Source organism: Ovis aries, chromosome 22, assembly GCF_016772045.2.
Source record: "Ovis aries strain OAR_USU_Benz2616 breed Rambouillet chromosome 22, ARS-UI_Ramb_v3.0, whole genome shotgun sequence".
Lineage (NCBI taxonomy): Eukaryota > Metazoa > Chordata > Mammalia > Artiodactyla > Bovidae > Ovis > Ovis aries.
The window spans coordinates 51,154,536-51,174,441 of NC_056075.1; the positions used below are offsets into that span (position 1 = coordinate 51,154,536).

The following is a 19,906-nucleotide window of genomic DNA, read 5'->3' on the forward strand; positions in this document are numbered from 1 at the left end:
GGGCCCCTTGGGCGGGCCGCGGAGACACCGCCCCGGCTGTTTCAGCGAGGCCGCGCATGGCCCGCTGTCCTGAGCCCACAAAACCACCAGGTGTGTCTCCCAGGTACTGTTTGGTTGTTTTTAGTGTTTGTAGGAAGAATGAGACGGAGAAGGAGAGAAAATTCGGACAGGTTTAGGGGACAGGCCACAAAAGCCCCACCCCAGTCGAGCTGGACCAAGGGCCTCAGAGGCTGTGCTGGGCCCTCCTGGAGGGGCTGGTGTGAAGGACCCCATAGGACTTGTCCCTGGGAGCTCGAGCTGAGGGGGGGGGGCGGGGGTGGTGGTGGAGTAGTGCCCTTCGGGGTCAGCTCCGGTTCCCTCCGCCCCCAGCTCTGCCCACAGCGGTGAGGGCCTGGCCAGCAGACGTGGGGCTGGTAGTCTGAGGAGGGCACCTTCCGTTTGCACGCATCTTCCTGGGGAGTCTGTTCTCTATCTGGAACAATCAGCTCTTCATGCAAGGGCGCAGAGCTCGGGTGTAAACTGGCTTCATTTGCTCATTCACTCATGCATTACAGAAATAGATGTGGCCACTTTTCCAGCTGTACCCGGGCCCTGGAATGTAGCCCTAGGTAGCCAGGGAAGAACTTTGGAGAACAACTCCTTGGGCCCTGTCCCAGCTCAGGCCTAAGCCTGGCTCCCCAACTCCCATCCCCTGGGCCTTGCAGCTTCCTCCCCTTCTCCTCGGGGGGCCTCCCCTCCACGGACACCACACACCCTCGCACATACACAGATACACGGACTCCCCCACACCCACCTGTGGCTCCCAGAGCCCAGAGACCTGCACTGGGGGGGCCGGACCCACCGCGCTGGCCCGGCTCTCAGCCGGGCTGCCGGGCCCAGGGTCCCGGGGGACACCCGTCAGACTGGGGCCCTCTGGACCCGTGCTGGCCTCCACCTTGTGATGAGGCCCAGACACCAGGTCTGGAAGGGCTCCTGCGAAATCTGGGACCATGAGTGCAGAGACCTCACCTGGCCAGGGGCCTCTGTGGGTGAACCTCAGTCTGACCAGGTGAAGGCGCGGGGCAGCCATGGACACGCCCCGAGCTGACCAGCACCTTCGCCTCCCCCGGGCCTCAGCTGGGACTGTGGCTCTCAGGCTCTCGGCTCCCCACCCGTGTGCAGCACCCCTGGGAAGCAGGACCACACCCCTCCCTGGCCCCGAGGCCCCACAGTCCCTCGCGGGCTCTGCTGTGGGCGCAGCCCTGCCCTGTGCCCCCCGCCCTGCAAGGCCTCCGTCTGTCTTTTCTAAAATCACACTCAGGCTCCTCCTTGCCTCGTGGGTTCCTGCCCCCTCATCTGCCTGAGGTGCCTCAGCACACAGACTGGCAGGAAGGCAGGAAGCTGCTGCCACAAGGACCCCCCACTGGCTGCCCAGGAGGAAGTTCCAGAAGGGGTGAGGGAGTTGGGTCAGCATCCTGTTGTTGCCTTGAAAACAGAGAGGAACTGAGTGGCTGGCTGGCTGCCGAGGCGTGAGCTCTCAAGATCAAGCAAGGGGGAGGCAGGGTTCCATGTGTGTGGCCACATGTCTCCCCCACCGCCCCAGCCTGCTGTGCGGAGTTGGGGGCCTGCCCTCCCTCTGGGCTCTGGGCAGTGGGCCCAGCCAGGCACAGCTGAGCACAGAGCCGGCCACCAGCACCATTTCCAACCCCGGTCAGAGGCCCTTCCGCCTGCCCTCGCCTGAGGCTGCCGTCCGAGCTAGACCCTTCCTGGGGTTGTGGGCAGGCCCTGGCTAGGGGAGTGGGGACTGCAGGCCGCACTTGAGGCCTTCCCTGGGCCTGGAGCTGCACCTGGGGGTGGGCAAAGTCCAGGTGTGGACACGGTTGACCCAGGGCAGAGGAGCCCGTCGTGTGGGAAGCTGACCTGAGCTTGGTTCTCCCACCCTCTCATCCATCCCAAATACGTCTGCTGCTTGGCAGGCTGGACACACGGGTGCCCACTGTGTCCACCTCCTGACCTTGCCGAACAGGGCCAGTGAGCTGGGACACAGCACCTGTGATGGGGGCTGCGGGGGAGGGTTGAGACTCCAGGGGGGCCTTACTCAGAGGCTCCCCTGAGATCTGGAAGCAAAGAGGGAAAGAGTGAGCAGAGGCGATGGAGGCTGGGTGTGGTTGGAGCCCTGGGGCTGACCCAGGGGCCTGCAGGGTGAGGGGCGCTGGGAACTCAGGTGGAGACCACTTGGGGACCCCGCTGGGCAGCAGGGCCCACTCCCTCTGGCAGCACCCAGTGCCTGTCCAGATACCGATCAGAGGCTCAGACAGCAGCTGGCTGAGGTCTTCCAGTCCAGCCTTGATGGGAAGGGAGGAGGGAGCAGCCCTGCCGGTCCCCGAGAGCGCTGGGAACTCGAGGCTGGGGCTGCAAGGTGTTGGCTCCCTCCCCGCTCCTCCAGGTTGCGGGTATTGAGAGCAGAGCAGGACCCCAGCCTGGCTGGGGCAGGAGTCCTCTGGGCTGTGCTCCCAGGAGAGGGCCGAGCCCCCCAGGGCGGCCCCCGCGGGGCTCCGGTCAGGAGCATCCCGTCCTGCACAGTCAGCATCTGTGGTCCGAAGAGAGCCCCGAGGTCACAGCTCCGTCCCCCTGTTTGCAGTGCTCTGGTCACCCCTGGGCTTTCTCTAACTCTGTCCTGCCCATGTGACATCTCAGGTTTTTAAGTGGAAAGGTGGCTCAGACGGGAAAGAGCCCGCCTGCGATGCGGGAGACCTTCCCTGGGTCGGGAAGATCCCCTGGAGAAGGGCATGGCAACCCACTCCAGTATTCTTGCCTGGAGAATGCCATGGGCAGAGGAACCTGATGGGCTATCGTCCTCGGGGTCGCAAAGAGCAGACACGACTCGAGTGGCTTAGCGCCACTTTGATTTAGCTTGCGTTTCTTCCTTGGCTATGAGGCTGACTAGCGGTGTTTTTCAAGTGATCACGCGTGTCCAACGGCCCGGATCAGAGAGGAGCATTTGGGGGCCGGCTCCCCAGGTGAGAGGGAGACGTCCAGGCCCCGAGGGACACAGGTGGCCCTCCCGGGTCATTAGGCAGCACTGGTGAAGGGAGCGAGGGTTTCAAGAGGCCACAGCAGAGTGCAGCTGGCCGGCCCCTCTCCCGGGGGAGGTTCCTGGAGGAGAGCAGCTGTTTGGGGAGGGTCACTGGCAGCTGGGAACTTCCCTCAGAGCTGGCAGCCAGGCTCAGTTATGGTCTGTGCGCCCCTCCTAACCCCAGCCTCGCCTGCCCTCCTGAAAACAGGCCAGGCCCCGCCAGGGCCTCTCGCTCACCTGGCTCCACCATCAGGTGGAGCCCTCGCCGTCGCCTCCGGACCAGCCTGTGCCCCTTCCCAGCAGCCGCTGCACCTGCCGCTTCCCCTGAAACCTCCTCCTTCCTCAGTTTCCTTCCTCCTTCACTTTCCTGCTGTTCATCAGATTTAGCACAGACGTCTCAGAGAGCCTCGGCTGCAGAAGTCCTTCTGTGTGGGACAGACGTGCCCCAGCTGCTCCCAGGCCTCCTCTGAGGACGGGCGTCGGGAGCGGGCAGCGTGGGCGGCACATTGGAGGCCCTTGGTGCCCAGGAAGCACAGTGGCAGCCTCTGCCTCCCAGACGCCTGGAAGCTGCAGGGGAGCGCCCTCTCCCCCTTGGAGGTGAGAGGAGGTGGCGGGGAGGAGGTGGTCCCAAGTGCCTGGCTTCCCCAGGGTGTCCCTCTGAGCCTCAGTGCCTCCTCCCCTGGTTCTCAGCTGCCCGGCCCACTCAGGATGCAGGGGCCCTGTGGCAGGGGCAGGGGGGTCTAGACGACAGGGTATTCCCGAACTGACCTGGCCCTCGTGACCCCCACCCTGCTCCCCCAAGGGGGGAGGGGTCCGAGCCAGAGGACCCAGAGGCCGTGAGGTCACAGCCTGCCTTGGGCCTGGGGGGTTGAGGGCTGCTTGCTGGGACCCGCACGGGGCTGGGGTGCGCAAGGACGCCTGCAGGACGTGCTTTTGGGGACAAGCAGGCAGACCCGTGAGGGCGGCCCAGGCTCAGCTCTGGATCCTAAACGGGCGCGGCGGGGCCTCATTGGGGGAGGCGTGCAGAGCAGAGGCAGGCCAGGGCCCTGCGCGTGTCACCCCTCCTGGAGCACCACTGGAGGCGACCGCACAGCCCCAGAGCCCTCCCACAGCCCCGACGCCAGAGGCTGCAGGCCTCGGCTTCCAGGATGTTTCCCTGAGGCCCACTCCTGGTTGCTGGACACTGGGTCTTCGTGAAAGGGTGGGTGGGGACAGCAGGAACTCCATGGGGTCTCCTTCAGAATGACACTGACCCCAGCCTGGGGGCTCAACCGGTGTCCTTGTCATTTCCCCAGAGCCCCACCTCCTGAGGCCATCACCACGAGGTTAGGATCTCAGCACACGAAGTCTGGGAGGGCACAGACGTCCAGGCCCCTGTGCCGCTGGACACGTGAACCACAGGGGACTGAATGTGGCCTCCGTGAGCCCCAGCCCTTTTGGAGCCAGATGTCCTGTGCATGTCCCCAGAGGCCCTGAGTGGGCGCCGCAGAGGGCAGACCCCCAGGGTGTGCTGGAGCAGGGTCCCCGTCACTGGGGTTCGGTGGAGACCTGAAGGCAGGCCCCAGAGTGGGAGGGGCTCAGGGTCCCCCGGGAGGCTGTGTCCTCGGGACGGGTGAGGGGCGCCTGTGGCTTCCTCTGGCGGGTCCCAAGTGGGGAGGGGGAAGGCGGGCCGTCACTGCCCACACCTGGCAGGTTTGGGTGGTTGGTGTCTTCCCGGGCTGACCGCTGCCGGCTGCGTCTGCGGCTGCACCTCTGCAGAGGGTTGGCCGTTGTCCGTCTGCACAGTCAGCCCGTCCGTCTCCACCTCCTGCAGCCTAAGGGCGCTTCTCTTCTCAGGGACCAGAGGCAGACCCGGGGCAGCCCGCATGGGTTCCTGCGCCGGGGAGGAAGGCGGGGCCCCGGGCATCCCCCCGCTGAGGCCCGGTGACCAGTTCCACCTGTTTGTGAGCTACAGCAGCGTGGACGCCGTGTGGACCCACGGGCTCACCGGCCGCCTGGAGGCCGAGCTCCCGGGGCTAAGGGTGTGCCTGCACGAGCGGGACTTCACGCCCGGCAGGAACGTGCTGGAGAACATGGCGGGCTGCATCCAGCAGAGCCAGAAGGTGCTGCTGGTGCTGAGCGAGGACTTCGTGCAAAGCCGCTGGTGCCTCCTGGAGGCCGACCTGTCGCTCGTGGGCTCCTGCCTGGAGAGGAAGCCGGTCCTGCCCGTCCTGCTGCGGCCCTGCCGGGTCCCGCTGCATCTCAGCCACCTGACCTACCTGGAGGCCACGGACGGCCGCTTCTTCCAGAAGCTGGTGCAGCTCCTGTGCACCCCCAACCAGCGCCTGGCGAGCCCCCCGGCCCTGCGCTCGGCCCCCGCCCTCTACAGCGGGAAGGCCCTGCTGACCCTGGACTGCATCAACAGAGACAGCCTGTCCTCGTGGGAGGTGGGCAGCTTCAGCACGCTGGCCGTGCCGGACGCCCTGAAGGAGGTGCTGGAGGACCCCGAGCTGTACAAGCGAGCCGTGGGCATCCTGAACGGCGTGCGCTCGCCGCGCTGCTTCCTGCGTTACCTGGGCTGCAGGGTCATCCTCGCCATAGCCCTCATGCTGCTCGCTGTGGTTTTCCTGTTCATACCCTTCACCATTGGGTTCGTGGCTCGCCAGCCACCTCAGTGGTTCCTCGTGATCAGCGCCAATGTATTTCTCTGCCTCTTTTTCGTGATCTTAAGCGTCAACACCCTGTGCTGGCTCCGAAGGTCTTCCAGGAGGACCCTGCGGGAGCTGGCGTGCCGCGTCGGGGAGGCCAACCTGCTGCTGGCGCCGCACTCGGTGCTCGTGGGCTGCGAGACCAAGAACAAGCTGTACTTCGTGTACGTGGTGCTGGGCGACTGCAAGCGGGCCTTCCTGGGCGCCCCCGAGGGCGAGGCCGCGTTCCAGGAGGCCATCCTGCGGTTCTCGTCCAGCTACGCCTGCTGCCTGGCCCATGCGCACTTCCCCCACTGGGAAGAGGCCGCGGGGGCCCCGGGCCACCTGGAGGTGGGCCTCTGCTTCTGCCAGTTTGTGTCCCTGCAGCTGAGGAGACTCGGGGCGGTCGGGGTGAACCCCGTGTGACGGTCTGAGGGCAGAGGCAGGGCCCCTTGCTGGACACCCGGCCACCCCTGGGGGTCCCTACGGACTGGGCTGCCCTGAGCATTGAAGGCAGATTGAACGCAGGAGGAGAAGGGGAAGACAGAGGATGAGATGGTTGGATGGCATCACTGTCTCAATGGAGATGAGTTGGAGTAAACTCCGGGTGTTGGCGATGGACAGAGAAGCCTCGGGAGCTGCCATCCACGGGGATGCAAAGAGTCGGATTCGACTGAGTGACTGAACTGACTCAGGAGGGCCTGAAAGCAGCCGGTGCGGTTCCTCCTCTCTATCAAAGCAGGCCGGCCATGTGAACTGTGTGTGTTTGAGGATGTTGTGTTTGGAAACAAAAGAGGATAGAATGTAACAACTGAGCATCTAAGTTAACCCTGGTCCGAAAGCCTGTGTATTTAGACCGAGCAGCTGAGCGCACACTCCAGCAGGGGTCTAACCACCAGGTCCTGGAGCAGGGCGCCTGTCAAGCCAGGGCGTGAGCCAGGAGGGGACGAGGGTCGGGCACCCCCAGACTGCCCGAGCAGAGTCCAGGTGGGTCGGGGTGACGGGCTCATCGTGTGGGAAGCTCACGGGCATGGAGGGAGCTCCTCCCCTGGAATGGCACAGGCTCCGGGCAGCCACCCTGGTCCCCGACCCTGACCCATACCTGCGGCCTCATGCAGCTGGAGCCCGGCCATCGCAGGGCCTCTGTGAGGTGGGCCAGCAGAGGACTGGGCCTCGACCGGAACTAGAGGGTTCTTTACTTCCCTGGTGGCCAAGCCTGGGCTGGGGTCCCATTGTGTGTGCCCCTCAGCCCGGCACTGAGTCACTGGACCCTCTCTGGGGCACATGTGAAATCCTGGAGGAGCTCGTCCCTCCTGGAGCTGGTGGCGAGGAGCCCGGCGTGCCAGGATGCCCTGCAGGACTGGAGGTCCCTGTGCTTTGAGGGGTGGGGAGGCATGCGACGGGTCAGGGGCAGCGGCAGGACCTTCAACCGAGGCCCGAAAGGGTCTGAGGCAAAGCTGAGGGATGTCCCAGCTTGAGAGCTCCTAGGGTGCATGCCCTCCCTGCCGTGTGAGCCTCGGAGAACAACTCCTTGGGCCCTGTCCCAGCTCAGGCCTAAGCCTGGCTCCCCAACTCCCATCCCCTGGGCCTTGCAGCTTCCTCCCCTCCTCCTCGGGGGGCCTCCCCTCCACGGACACCACACACCCTCGCACATACACAGATACACGGACTCCCCCACACCCACCTGTGGCTCCCAGAGCCCAGAGACCTGCACTGGGGGGGCTGGACCCACCTCGCTGGCCCCGCTCTCAGCCGGGCTGCTGGGCCCAGGGTCCCCGGGGACACCGTCAGACTGGGGCCCTCTGGACCCGTGCTGGCCTCCACCTTGTGATGAGGCCCAGACACCAGGTCTGGAAGGGCTCCTGCGAAATCTGGGACCATGAGTGCAGAGACCTCACCTGGCCAGGGGCCTCTGTGGGTGAACCTCAGTCTGACCAGGTGAAGGCGCGGGGCAGCCATGGACACGCCCCGAGCTGACCAGCACCTTCGCCTCCCCCGGGCCTCAGCTGGGACTGTGGCTCTCAGGCTCTCGGCTCCCCACCCGTGTGCAGCACCCCTGGGAAGCAGGACCACACCCCTCCCTGGCCCCGAGGCCCCACAGTCCCTCGCGGGCTCTGCTGTGGGCGCAGCCCTGCCCTGTGCCCCCCGCCCTGCAAGGCCTCCGTCTGTCTTTTCTAAAATCACACTCAGGCTCCTCCTTGCCTCGTGGGTTCCTGCCCCCTCATCTGCCTGAGGTGCCTCAGCACACAGACTGGCAGGAAGGTAGGAAGCTGCTGCCACAAGGACCCCCCACTGGCTGCCCAGGAGGAAGTTCCAGAAGGGGTGAGGGAGTTGGGTCAGCATCCTGTTGTTGCCTTGAAAACAGAGAGGAACTGAGTGGCTGGCTGGCTGCCGAGGCGTGAGCTCTCAAGATCAAGCAAGGGGGAGGCAGGGTTCCATGTGTGTGGCCACTTGTCCCCACCACTGCCCCAGCCTGCTGTGCGGAGTTGGGGGCCTGCCCTCCCTCTGGGCTCTGGGCAGTGGGCCCGGCCAGGCACAGCTGAGCACAGAGCCGGCCACCAGCACCATTTCCAACCCCGGTCAGAGGCCCTTCCGCCTGCCCTCGCCTGAGGCTGCCGTCCGAGCTAGACCCTTCCTGGGGTTGTGGGCAGGCCCTGGCTAGGGGAGTGGGGACTGCAGGCCGCACTTGAGGCCTTCCCTGGGCCTGGAGCTGCACCTGGGGGTGGGCATAGTCCAGGTGTGGACACGGTTGACCCAGGGCAGAGGAGCCCGTCGTGTGGGAAGCTGACCTGAGCTTGGTTCTCCCACCCTCTCATCCATCCCAAATACGTCTGCTGCTTGGCAGGCTGGACACACGGGTGCCCACTGTGTCCACCTCCTGACCTTGCCGAACAGGGCCAGTGAGCTGGGACACAGCACCTGTGATGGGGGCTGCGGGGGAGGGTTGAGACTCCAGGGGGGCCTTACTCAGAGGCTCCCCTGAGATCTGGAAGCAAAGAGGGAAAGGGTGAGCAGAGGCGATGGAGGCTGGGTGTGGCTGGAGCCCTGGGGCTGACCCAGGGGCCTGCAGGGTGAGGGGCACTGGGAGCTCAGGTGGAGACCACTTGGGGACCCCGCTGGGCAGCAGGGCCCACTCCCTCTGGCAGCACCCGTGCCTGTCCAGATACCGATCAGAGGCTCAGACAGCAGCCTGCTGAGGTCTTCCAGTCCAGCCTTGATGGGAAGGGAGGAGGGAGCAGCCCTGCCCGTCCCGGAGAGCGCTGGGAGCCCGAGGCAGGGGCCGCGGGGTGTTGGCTCCCTCCCCGCTCCTCCAGGTTTCGGATGCTGAGAGCAGAGCAGGACCCCAGCCCGGCTGGCAGGGAGTCCTCTGGGCTGTGCTCCCAGGAGAGGGCAGAGCCCCCCAGGGCGCCCCCCGCGGGGCTCCGGCCAGGAGCATCCCGTCCTGCACAGTCAGCATCTGTGGTCAGCGCCGCGGTCTAGCAGAAGTGCTGCTGGGGCTCTGAAGAGAGCCCGGAGGTCACAGCTCCGTCCCCGTTTGCAGTGCTCTGGTCACCCCTGGGCTTTCTCTAACTCTGTCCTGCCCATGTGACATCTCAGGTTTTTAAGTGGAAAGGTGGCTCAGACGGGAAAGAGCCCGCCTGCGATGCGGGAGACCTTCCGTGGGTCGGGAAGATCCCCTGGAGAAGGGCATGGCAACCCACTCCAGTATTCTTGCCTGGAGAATGCCATGGGCAGAGGAACCTGATGGGCTATCGTCCTCGGGGTCGCAAAGAGCAGACACGACTCGAGTGGCTTAGCGCCACTTTGATTTAGCTTGCGTTTCTTCCTTGGCTATGAGGCTGACTAGCGGTGTTTTTCAAGTGATCACGCGTGTCCAACGGCCCGGATCGGAGAGGAGCATTTGGGGGCCGGCTCCCCAGGTGAGAGGGAGACGTCCAGGCCCCGAGGGACACAGGTGGCCCTCCCGGGTCATTAGGCAGCACTGGTGAAGGGAGCGAGGGTTTCAAGAGGCCACAGCAGAGTGCAGCTGGCTGGCCCCTCTCCCGGGGGAGGTTCCTGGAGGAGAGCAGCTGTTTGGGGAGGGTCACTGGCAGCTGGGAACTTCCCTCAGAGCTGGCAGCCAGCCCCAGTTACCAAGTTTGCTCCCCCGCTAACCCCAGCCTGGCCTGCCCTCCTGAGAAGGGTCACCCCGGCCCTTCCCTTCGCTACTTCCAGCGGGAGGGCTCGGCCCAGCCTCCAGAGAGCTCCTGGCCCCGCCAGGGCCTCTCGCTCACCTGGCTCCACCATCAATTGGATTCCATGGGAGCCCTGGCCGTCCTGCTTCCGGGACCAGCCTGTGCCCCTGCCCAGCAGCAGCTGCACTGGCCGCTTCCCCTGAAACCTCCTCCTTCCTCAGTTTGCTTCCTCCTTCACTTTCCTGCTGTTCATCAGTTTTAGCACAGACGTCTCAGAGAGCCTCGGCTGCAGAAGTCCTTCCCTCCATGGCAGACACGCCCCGGCTGCTCCCAGGCCTCCTCTGAGGACGGGCGTGGGAACAGGCAGCGTGGGCACCACATTGGAGGCCCTTGGTGCCCAGGAAGCACAGCGGCAGCCTCTGCCTCCCAGACGCCTTGATGCTGCAGGGGAGCGCCCTCTCCCCCTTGGAGGTGAGAGGAGGTGGCGGGGAGGAGGTGGTCCCAAGTGCCTGGCTTCCCCAGGGTGTCCCTCTGAGCCTCAGTGCCTCCTCCCCTGGTTCTCAGCTGCCCGGCCCACTCAGGATGCAGGGGCCCTGTGGCAGGGGCAGGGGGGTCTAGACGACAGGGTCTTCCCGAACTGACCTGGCCCTCGTGACCCCCACCCTGCTCCCCCAAGGGGGGAGGGGTCCGAGCCAGAGGACCCAGAGGCCGTGAGGTCACAGCCTGCCTTGGGCCTGCGGGGTTGAGGGCTGCTTGCTGGGACCTGCACGGGGCCATGGGCGCGTGAGGACGCCTGCAGGACGTGCTTTTGGGGACAAGCAGGCAGACCCGTGAGGGCGGCCCAGGCTCAGCTCTGGATCCTAAACGGGCGCGGCGGGGCCTCATTGGGGGAGGCGTGCAGAGCAGAGGCAGGCCAGGGCCCTGAACACGTGACCCCACCCGGGGCACCGCTGGAGGCGACCGCACAGCCCCAGAGCCCTCCCACAGCCCTGACTCCAGAGGCTGCAGGCCTCGGCTTCCAGGATGTTTCCCTGAGGCCCACTCCTGGTTGCTGGACACTGGGTCTTCGTGAAAGGGTGGGTGGGGACAGCAGGAACTCCATGGGGTCTCCTTCAGAATGACACTGACCCCAGCCTGGGGGCTCAACCGGTGTCCTTGTCATTTCCCCAGAGCCCCACCTCCTGAGGCCATCACCACGAGGTTAGGATCTCAGCACACGAAGTCTGGGAGGGCACAGACGTCCAGGCCCCTGTGCCGCTGGACACGTGAACCACAGGGGACTGAATGTGGCCTCCGTGAGCCCCAGCCCTTTTGGAGCCAGATGTCCTGTGCATGTCCCCAGAGGCCCTGAGTGGGCGCCGCAGAGGGCAGACCCCCAGGGTGTGCTGGAGCAGGGTCCCCGTCACTGGGGTTCGGTGGAGACCCGAAGGCAGGCCCCAGAGTGGGAGGGGCCTCTGGGAGGCTGTGTCCTCAGGACGGGTGAGGGGCGCCTGTGGCTTCCTCTGGCGGGTCCCAAGTGGGGAGGGGGAAGGCGGGCCGTCACTGCCCACACCTGGCAGGTTTGGGTGGTTGGTGTCTTCCCGGGCTGACCGCTGCCGGCTGCGTCTGCGGCTGCACCTCTGCAGAGGGTTGGCCGTTGTCCGTCTGCACAGTCAGCCCGTCCGTCTCCACCTCCTGCAGCCTAAGGGCGCTTCTCTTCTCAGGGACCAGAGGCAGACCCGGGGCAGCCCGCATGGGTTCCTGCGCCGGGGAGGAAGGCGGGGCCCCGGGCATCCCCCCACTGAGGCCCGGTGACCAGTTCCACCTGTTTGTGAGCTACAGCAGCGTGGACGCCGTGTGGACCCACGGGCTCACCGGCCGCCTGGAGGCCGAGCTCCCGGGGCTGAGGGTGTGCCTGCACGAGCGGGACTTCACGCCCGGCAGGAACGTGCTGGAGAACATGGCGGGCTGCATCCAGCAGAGCCAGAAGGTGCTGCTGGTGCTGAGCGAGGACTTCGTGCAAAGCCGCTGGTGCCTCCTGGAGGCCGACCTGTCGCTCGTGGGCTCCTGCCTGGAGAGGAAGCCGGTCCTGCCCGTCCTGCTGCGGCCCTGCCGGGTCCCGCTGCATCTCAGCCACCTGACCTACCTGGAGGCCACGGACGGCCGCTTCTTCCAGAAGCTGGTGCAGCTCCTGTGCACCCCCAACCAGCGCCTGGCAAGCCCCCCGGCCCTGCGCTCGGCCCCCGCCCTCTACAGCGGGAAGGCCCTGCTGACCCTGGACTGCATCAACAGGGACAGCCTGTCCTCATGGGAGGTGGGCAGCTTCAGCACGCTGGCCGTGCCGGACGCCCTGAAGGAGGTGCTGGAGGACCCCGAGCTGTACAAGCGAGCCGTGGGCATCCTGAACGGCGTGCGCTCGCCGCGCTGCTTCCTGCGTTACCTGGGCTGCAGGGTCATCCTCGCCATAGCCCTCATGCTGCTCGCTGTGGTTTCGCTGTTCTTACCCTTGGTCTTGGGGCTGCGTGAGCTCCATCCAGCTCAGCGACTCCTCGTCATCAGCGCAAATGTATTTTTCTGCCCCTTTTTCCTGATCTTAAGCGTCAACACCCTGTGCTGGCTCCGAAGGTCTTCCAGGAGGACCCTGCGGGAGCTGGCGTGCCGCGTCGGGGAGGCCAACCTGCTGCTGGCGCCGCACTCGGTGCTCGTGGGCTGCGAGACCAAGAACAAGCTGTACTTCGTGTACGTGGTGCTGGGCGACTGCAAGCGGGCCTTCCTGGGCGCCCCCGAGGGCGAGGCCGCGTTTCAGGAGGCCATCCTGCGGTTCTCGTCCAGCTACGCCTGCTGCCTGGCCCATGCGCACTTCCCCCACTGGGAGGAGGCCGCGGGGGCCCCGGGCCACCTGGAGGTGGGCCTCTGCTTCTGCCAGTTTGTGTCCCTGCAGCTGAGGAGACTCGGGGCGGTCGGGGTGAACCCCGTGTGACGGTCTGAGGGCAGAGGCAGGGCCCCTTGCTGGACACCCGGCCACCCCTGGGGGTCCCTACGGACTGGGCTGCCCTGAGCATTGAAGGCAGATTGAACGCAGGAGGAGAAGGGGAAGACAGAGGATGAGATGGTTGGATGGCATCACTGTCTCAACAGAGATGAGTTGGAGTAAACTCTGGGTGTTGGTGATGGACAGAGAAGCCTCGGGAGCTGCCATCCACGGGGATGCAAAGAGTCGGATTCGACTGAGTGACTGAACTGAAAGCAGCCGGTGGGGTTCCTCCTCTCTATCAAAGCAGGCCGGCCATGTGAACTGTGTGTGTTTGAGGATGTTGTGTTTGGAAACAAAAGAGGATAGAATGTAACAACTGAGCATCTAAGTTAACCCTGGTCCGAAAGCCTGTTTATTTAGACCGAGCAGCTGAGCGCACACTCCAGCAGGGGTCTAACCACCAGGTCCTGGAGCAGGGCGCCTGTCAAGCCAGGGCGTGAGCCAGGAGGGAACGAGGGTCGGGCACCCCCAGACTGCCCGAGCAGAGTCCAGGTGGGTCGGGGTGACGGGCTCATCGTGTGGGAAGCTCACGGGCATGGAGGGAGCTCCTCCCCTGGAATGGCACAGGCTCCGGGCAGCCACCCTGGTCCCCGACCCTGACCCATACCTGCGGCCTCATGCAGCTGGAGCCCGGCCATCGCAGGGCCTCTGTGAGGTGGGCCAGTAGAGGACTGGGCCTCGACCGGAACTAGAGGGTTCTTTACTTCCCTGGTGGCCAAGCCTGGGCTGGGGTCCCATTGTGTGTGCCCCTCAGCCCGGCACTGAGTCACTGGACCCTCTCTGGGGCACATGTGAAATCCTGGAGGAGCTCGTCCCTCCTGGAGCTGGTGGCGAGGAGCCCGGCGTGCCAGGATGCCCTGCAGGACTGGAGGTCCCTGTGCTTTGAGGGGTGGGGAGGCATGCGACGGGTCAGGGGCAGCGGCAGGACCTTCAACCGAGGCCCGAAAGGGTCTGAGGCAAAGCTGAGGGATGTCCCAGCTTGAGAGCTCCTAGGGTGCATGCCCTCCCTGCCGTGTGAGCCTCGGAGAACAACTCCTTGGGCCCTGTCCCAGCTCAGGCCTAAGCCTGGCTCCCCAACTCCCATCCCCTGGGCCTTGCAGCTTCCTCCCCTTCTCCTCGGGGGGCCTCCCCTCCAGCCACACCACACACCCTCGCACATACACAGATACACGGACTCCCCCACACCCACCTGTGGCTCCCAGAGCCCAGAGACCTGCACTGGGGGGGCTGGACCCACCGCGCTGGCCCGGCTCTCAGCCGGGCTGCTGGGCCCAGGGTCCCCGGGGACACCCGTCAGACTGGGGCCCTCTGGACTCCTGCTGGCCTCCACCTTGTGATGAGGCCCAGACACCAGGTCTGGAAGGGCTCCTGCGAAATCTGGGACCATGAGTGCAGAGACCTCACCTGGCCAGGGGCCTCTGTGGGTGAACCTCAGTCTGACCAGGTGAAGGCGCGGGGCAGCCATGGACACGCCCCGAGCTGACCAGCACCTTCGCCTCCCCCGGGCCTCAGCTGGGACTGTGGCTCTCAGGCTCTCGGCTCCCCACCCGTGTGCAGCACCCCTGGGAAGCAGGACCACACCCCTCCCTGGCCCCGAGGCCCCACAGTCCCTCGCGGGCTCTGCTGTGGGCGCAGCCCTGCCCTGTGCCCCCCGCCCTGCAAGGCCTCCGTCTGTCTTTTCTAAAATCACACTCAGGCTCCTCCTTGCCTCGTGGGTTCCTGCCCCCTCATCTGCCTGAGGTGCCTCAGCACACAGACTGGCAGGAAGGCAGGAAGCTGCTGCCACAAGGACCCCCCACTGGCTGCCCAGGAGGAAGTTCCAGAAGGGGTGAGGGAGTTGGGTCAGCATCCTGTTGTTGCCTTGAAAACAGAGAGGAACTGAGTGGCTGGCTGGCTGCCGAGGCGTGAGCTCTCAAGATCAAGCAAGGGGGAGGCAGGGTTCCATGTGTGTGGCCACATGTCTCCCCCACCGCCCCAGCCTGCTGTGCGGAGTTGGGGGCCTGACCTCCCTCTGGGCTCTGGGCAGTGGGCCCGGCCAGGCACAGCTGAGCACAGAGCCGGCCACCAGCACCATTTCCAACCCCGGTCAGAGGCCCTTCCGCCTGCCCTCGCCTGAGGCTGCCGTCCGAGCTAGACCCTTCCTGGGGTTGTGGGCAGGCCTTGGCTAGGGGAGTGGGGACTGCAGGCCGCACTTGAGGCCTTCCCTGGGCCTGGAGCTGCACCTGGGGGTGGGCATAGTCCAGGTGTGGACACGGTTGACCCAGGGCAGAGGAGCCCGTCGTGTGGGAAGCTGACCTGAGCTTGGTTCTCCCACCCTCTCATCCATCCCAAATATGTCTGCTGCTTGGCAGGCTGGACACACGGGTGCCCACTGTGTCCACCTCCTGACCTTGCCGAGCAGGGCCAGTGAGCTGGGACACAGCACCTGTGATGGGGGCTGCGGGGGAGGGTTGAGACTCCAGGGGGGCCTTACTCAGAGGCTCCCCTGAGATCTGGAAGCAAAGAGGGAAAGGGTGAGCAGAGGCGATGGAGGCTGGGTGTGGCTGGAGCCCTGGGGCTGACCCAGGGGCCTGCAGGGTGTGGGAGCCAGTGTGGCACAGGGAGGGCCCCCGGAGGAGACTGGCCAGCGTGCGAGGGCCCCAAAGAGAAGGCTCTAGGCCAGGGCCAGTGTGAGCAAGGGCACCAGGCAGGGGGGCCCTGACCTCCGGGGCCCCGGGACAGGCTCCGCCTCAGCCTCTCCCTGGCCTGTAGGACCTGAAGCCCCTGCTTGGGCTGATGGGGGAGCAGCGTGGCCAGGACGTGGCGATGGATGCTACCCAGAGGGGGCACGTCCTGTAACCCCCGAGCTCTCGAATGGCCTTGGTCCCAGAACATTCCAGGGGGACATGGTCCCCCCCACCCCTGAGGGTCCCAACACCTGGCCTCTCAGATGCTCAAGGCAAGGTCGCCTTTGGGCCTCACGTGGAGAAGGAACCTCAAGGAGCAGTGGAGGCTCCTGCTGCCTTCCAGGGACGTCCGCCCCCCCGCCCCCGACTCTACTGGGTTCTCTGTCCCTGGCAAAGTCTCAGCACGTGTCCACCACACCAACTCCAGGCCAGAGCTGACTTCCAGATTACAAGGTGGCACCACAGTCCACCCTGGCTGCGCCCGACCCGCCCGAGGGTCCACTCAGTGCCCAGGCTGTCGGTGCCAGCGAGCATGAGCCCCGGGCGTAGAGCCTGGCAAACGGTTGCCCTTTCATGCCAGACTCCTGGTGGCAGCACTGGGAGCCGGGGCCAGGGCTGGGGGCGGGGCCCGAGGCCCCGCTGCGGGCAACACGCACACGTATGTGCATGCACCCACACGTGTGCACGCCCGTGGCCCTGTGGCTCCTGATGGCAGCGGCATTCCTGCCCTGTAGTGCCGAGCCATGGCAGACAGGCAGAAAGCAGGGCAGTCTGTCACTTCAAAAGGCTGAGATTTTTCATCCTGAATTAGCACATTTGTGCAACAAGAAAGGGAACACATTTAAACGAGCCATTCCACGGAACAGCCTCTCACAGACGTGTGGGAAATCACAGCCACTTTTGGACCGTGTGTGGGGGCAGGTAGGCCCTGCCGTAGCCAGCCCTGGGGGCTCTACGGGGCTCATGGGGCTTGGCCCCCACCCTGTCCTGTGCAGACCCCGCCATCGGGGCAGGGCAGCATCAAGGGTGGGGGTGCTAGGCCTGGAGGAGTGGTCCCTCGAGAGGCCCCTGGCTTCCAAGGTGCTGAGGGCCCCCGGGGTGGTCGGCCTCCGACACAGCCCCCGACCCCAGGGGCCGCTTGACGCAGGCCTGCTGCTCCCGGGTACCAGGACCTTTCCGCAGCCTGGATCCAGGCCTGCCCAGGGTCACACTGCCTGCTCTGGCCTCTCAGCCTCACCACCAGCACCAGTGGCTAGAGGCTGGGGGGCACCCGGGAGTGGGGTCTTCACGGTGGAAGCAGGAGGAAAGGACCCCCAGTGCCCAGGACAGCACCCTGACCCCCACTCTGGGCAGGTGAGGGACCTTTGTGGGCAGATGTCCTGGGAAGCGCTTCCGCTGGGCCTGGGGCTAGCTCTCAGTGAGGCGACAGGCAGGGGGGCACTGAGGCTTTGCCCAGTGCTGGGAGCCCCTCACAAGGCTGCTAGTCACCAGTCCGGCATGCCACCCGCTGGGGTGCCCCCCGCGGACTCTGCAGAGGCCCCCACCTTGGCCCCGAGGTTTCCCATGAGACAAAAGAGGAAGGCAGTCACATCCTGTGACCCCCTTATCCCAGCTCAGGCCTGGACTCAGCAGGTGTGACCTGGGACTCAGTGATCAGCTCCCCAGGCCCCATAGGACCCTCCAGGGCCTTTTAGGACCCCTGATGTTCCCTAAGGTTTTCTAGGCCCCTCCACTGACCCTCCACCTGGCTGAACTCTGCCCTGTGGGTCAGGTGAGCCTTACCAGGGATGGTTGGGATGAACCAGAGCTGTCCTTGCCATAATCTTCACCCAAGGGGACAGGGAGGTGGGGTTCGGCCTGAGGTCAGCAGAGGGCTGTCCTGCACCTGCTCTGGGTGTCCCGGGCACTGTGTTGAGGCCATGAACTGGGGTCCTCTCCCCAGAGGCCCATCCCAGGGGGGAGACTTGGGTGGGGCCTGGAGGCATCAGGCGAAGCTGGGGCAGAGGGCAGATCCCAGCTCTTTCTAGACGATCCCTACGGGTCTTAGGGTCCAGCCGTAGCTGAGAGACATCTTGGCAAAAAAGACAGCTGGGCTGGCTGGCGCTGCGGGGGTCCACACAGGTGACTGGGCTGCTGTGAGGACAAGCTGCAGCGGGGGCGGGGGGGTCCCCTGCAGGATGCCCTTGGCTGAGGCAGTGTGCAAAAGGCACCCTGGAGCTGGGAGCTGGCAGGGTGACCCTAGGGGCTTGGGAAGCCTGGCTCCAGAGCAAGTGGCCCACGTGCCCGGGCGGACACTCCAGCACCCCAACTTGGGGGGCTTGCCCGGGTCCTAGTTTTACTGACAAGAAGACTGAGTTTCAGGGTGCTGGCCCCAGAGACTGCGCAGCTCCACACCACCATGGCAAGGCTGCAGTCAACTCCTGCTGGCCCAGGTCCCTGCCACATGGTCCTGGCTGTGGGGCGAGTGGCAGGAAACCCGAGGGGGGATATCCCACCTGCAGATGTGGCCACCGGCCGGCAGTTTGGGAGGCCCGTTCCGAAGGGAGTCCCTGTCCAACACCCGAGGCTGCTGACCCTCTGCCAACCCCTACCCTCTGCCCCAGCTGGGGAAGGAGGATGTGTGTGTGTGTGTGTGTGTGTGTGTGTGTGTGGAGGGAGCTGCATTGTTGGCGCCTGGAGGGGAGGTGGGAGTGCGTGTGTGCACACTGTTGGCATGTGAACGTGTGCCTGTGTACATGCGACTATGTACCCTTGGGCTCTGCATCCAAGGAGTCAACCAATTCCCCATCAGAAATACTAAAAAAAAAAAAAATTCCAGAACATTCCAAAGAGCAAAACTTGAATTTGTCAAGCTGGCAACTATCTACAAAGTATTCACATGGTATTAGGTATTATAAGGAATCTAGAGATGATTTAAAGTGAGCGAGAGGACGTGTGTAGCTTACATGCCAATAATACACCATTTTCGGTAAAGGACTTGAGCATCCCTGAGTTTTGGTGCCCCCAGATTTCGACTATCTGTGGGGGGGCGGGTCCTGGAACCAATCCCTGAAGTACCAAGGGACGACTGTGCGTGTGCATGTGAGTGCGTGCACACGTGTGCGGACGGGACCCTGGAAGGGTCACCACCACATCGCAGCGCAGGGGGCCGGGGGAGGCGGGGAGGAGGGGAGAGTCCTACTGCAGAGTCTGCCGCTGGGCCTTCTGCAGGGGGCCTGCCAGGCCACCCGGAGCCGGGTCCTGGCCCACGCCCTGACGCTGGCCGGAACCCACAGCCCTCTTGGTCTGAGTCCATCCTGGAAGCGTGTCCTGGAGCCAGCACGGTGCTGCCTGCCCCCTCAGGTGAGCCTGGTGGGCTGAGGGAGCCCGCGAGATGTGCAGGGAGGGTGGGGCCCTATCGTGTGTCTCTCTCAGCTTAGGTGCACCCGAGGGGGTGAGGGAAGCATCAGTTCATGAGGTTTGCTGCTGAAAACCCAGGAAGGCCTTATGAGGATGAACAGCACCGGTGAACTGTTTTAATTTGAAATGGTTTAAATTTCATCTCAACACCCTTGGGTTTTAATTCTAGGAGGTGAGGGAATTTCACTTTAAGATCTGACTCTGACTTTGTGGTGTTAGGCGGTGTCCTGAGAAGCAGGCTGTTAAAACGTTCCAAAGATTCCTGGGGTTTGAAATCCTTAGGAAATCTAATTAATGAAGTTTGTCTCTTTGGGGAGATGTCTTAAAAAGTTCAGAGGGATTAAATATACTAAACGGATAAGACCATAAGGAAGGCTGAACGCCAAAGAATTGATGTTCTTGAACTGTGGTATTGGAGAAGACTCTTGAGTCCCTTGGACTGCAAGGAGATCCAACCAGGCTATCCTACAGGAAATCAGTCCTGAATATTCACTGGAAGGACCGATGTTGAAGCTGAAACAAAAACTTTGGCTTCCTGATTCGAACGAAGAGCCGACTCATTGGAAAAGACCCTGATGCTGGGAAAGATCGAAGGCAGGAGGAGAAGGGGAGGACAGAAGATGAGACGGTTGGATGGCATCACCGACTCAATGGACATGAATTTGAGCCAGCTCTAGGAGACGGTGATGGACAGGGAAGCCTGCCCGGCTGCAGTTCTTGGGGTCATAGTCGGACACAACTCAGCGACTGAACAGTGGCAGTGACATACTAAGGAATAAGTGAGGGCATATGCGAAGGTTACTAGATTAATAGCCGTTTTTAAGTTGAGCTTTAAAGCTTTTTTTCTAAAGAAAACCCGGGGTAAAGCGGACACGAGGCAGGAGGGCGCCCAAACGGGGTGCGGGGCGCGAAGCGGGAGCGCGCCCGAATCG

The 19,906-nt window shown here is 64.4% G+C and overlaps 1 protein-coding gene across 7 annotated transcripts; it reads left to right on the forward strand.

The window, feature by feature from the left end:
• The first annotated feature begins 20 nt into the window (after positions 1 to 20).
• LOC114110263 (uncharacterized) lies at positions 21 to 13,242 on the forward strand. Of its 7 annotated transcripts, none has more exons than XM_042238959.1 (4): positions 21 to 103; positions 3,264 to 3,652; positions 10,153 to 10,367; positions 11,600 to 13,242. In XM_042238959.1, the coding sequence occupies exon 4, from the start codon at positions 11,629 to 11,631 to the stop codon at positions 12,853 to 12,855; it is 1,227 nt and encodes a 408-aa protein (XP_042094893.1). In that variant the 5' UTR covers positions 21 to 103; positions 3,264 to 3,652; positions 10,153 to 10,367; positions 11,600 to 11,628; the 3' UTR covers positions 12,856 to 13,242. The 7 variants fall into 7 exon arrangements, with proteins under 7 accessions (XP_042094893.1, XP_042094891.1, XP_042094894.1 ...); XM_042238957.1 differs by having other exon boundaries at positions 3,437 to 3,652; XM_042238960.1 differs by having other exon boundaries at positions 21 to 90.
• The last annotated feature ends 6,664 nt before the right edge of the window (positions 13,243 to 19,906 follow it).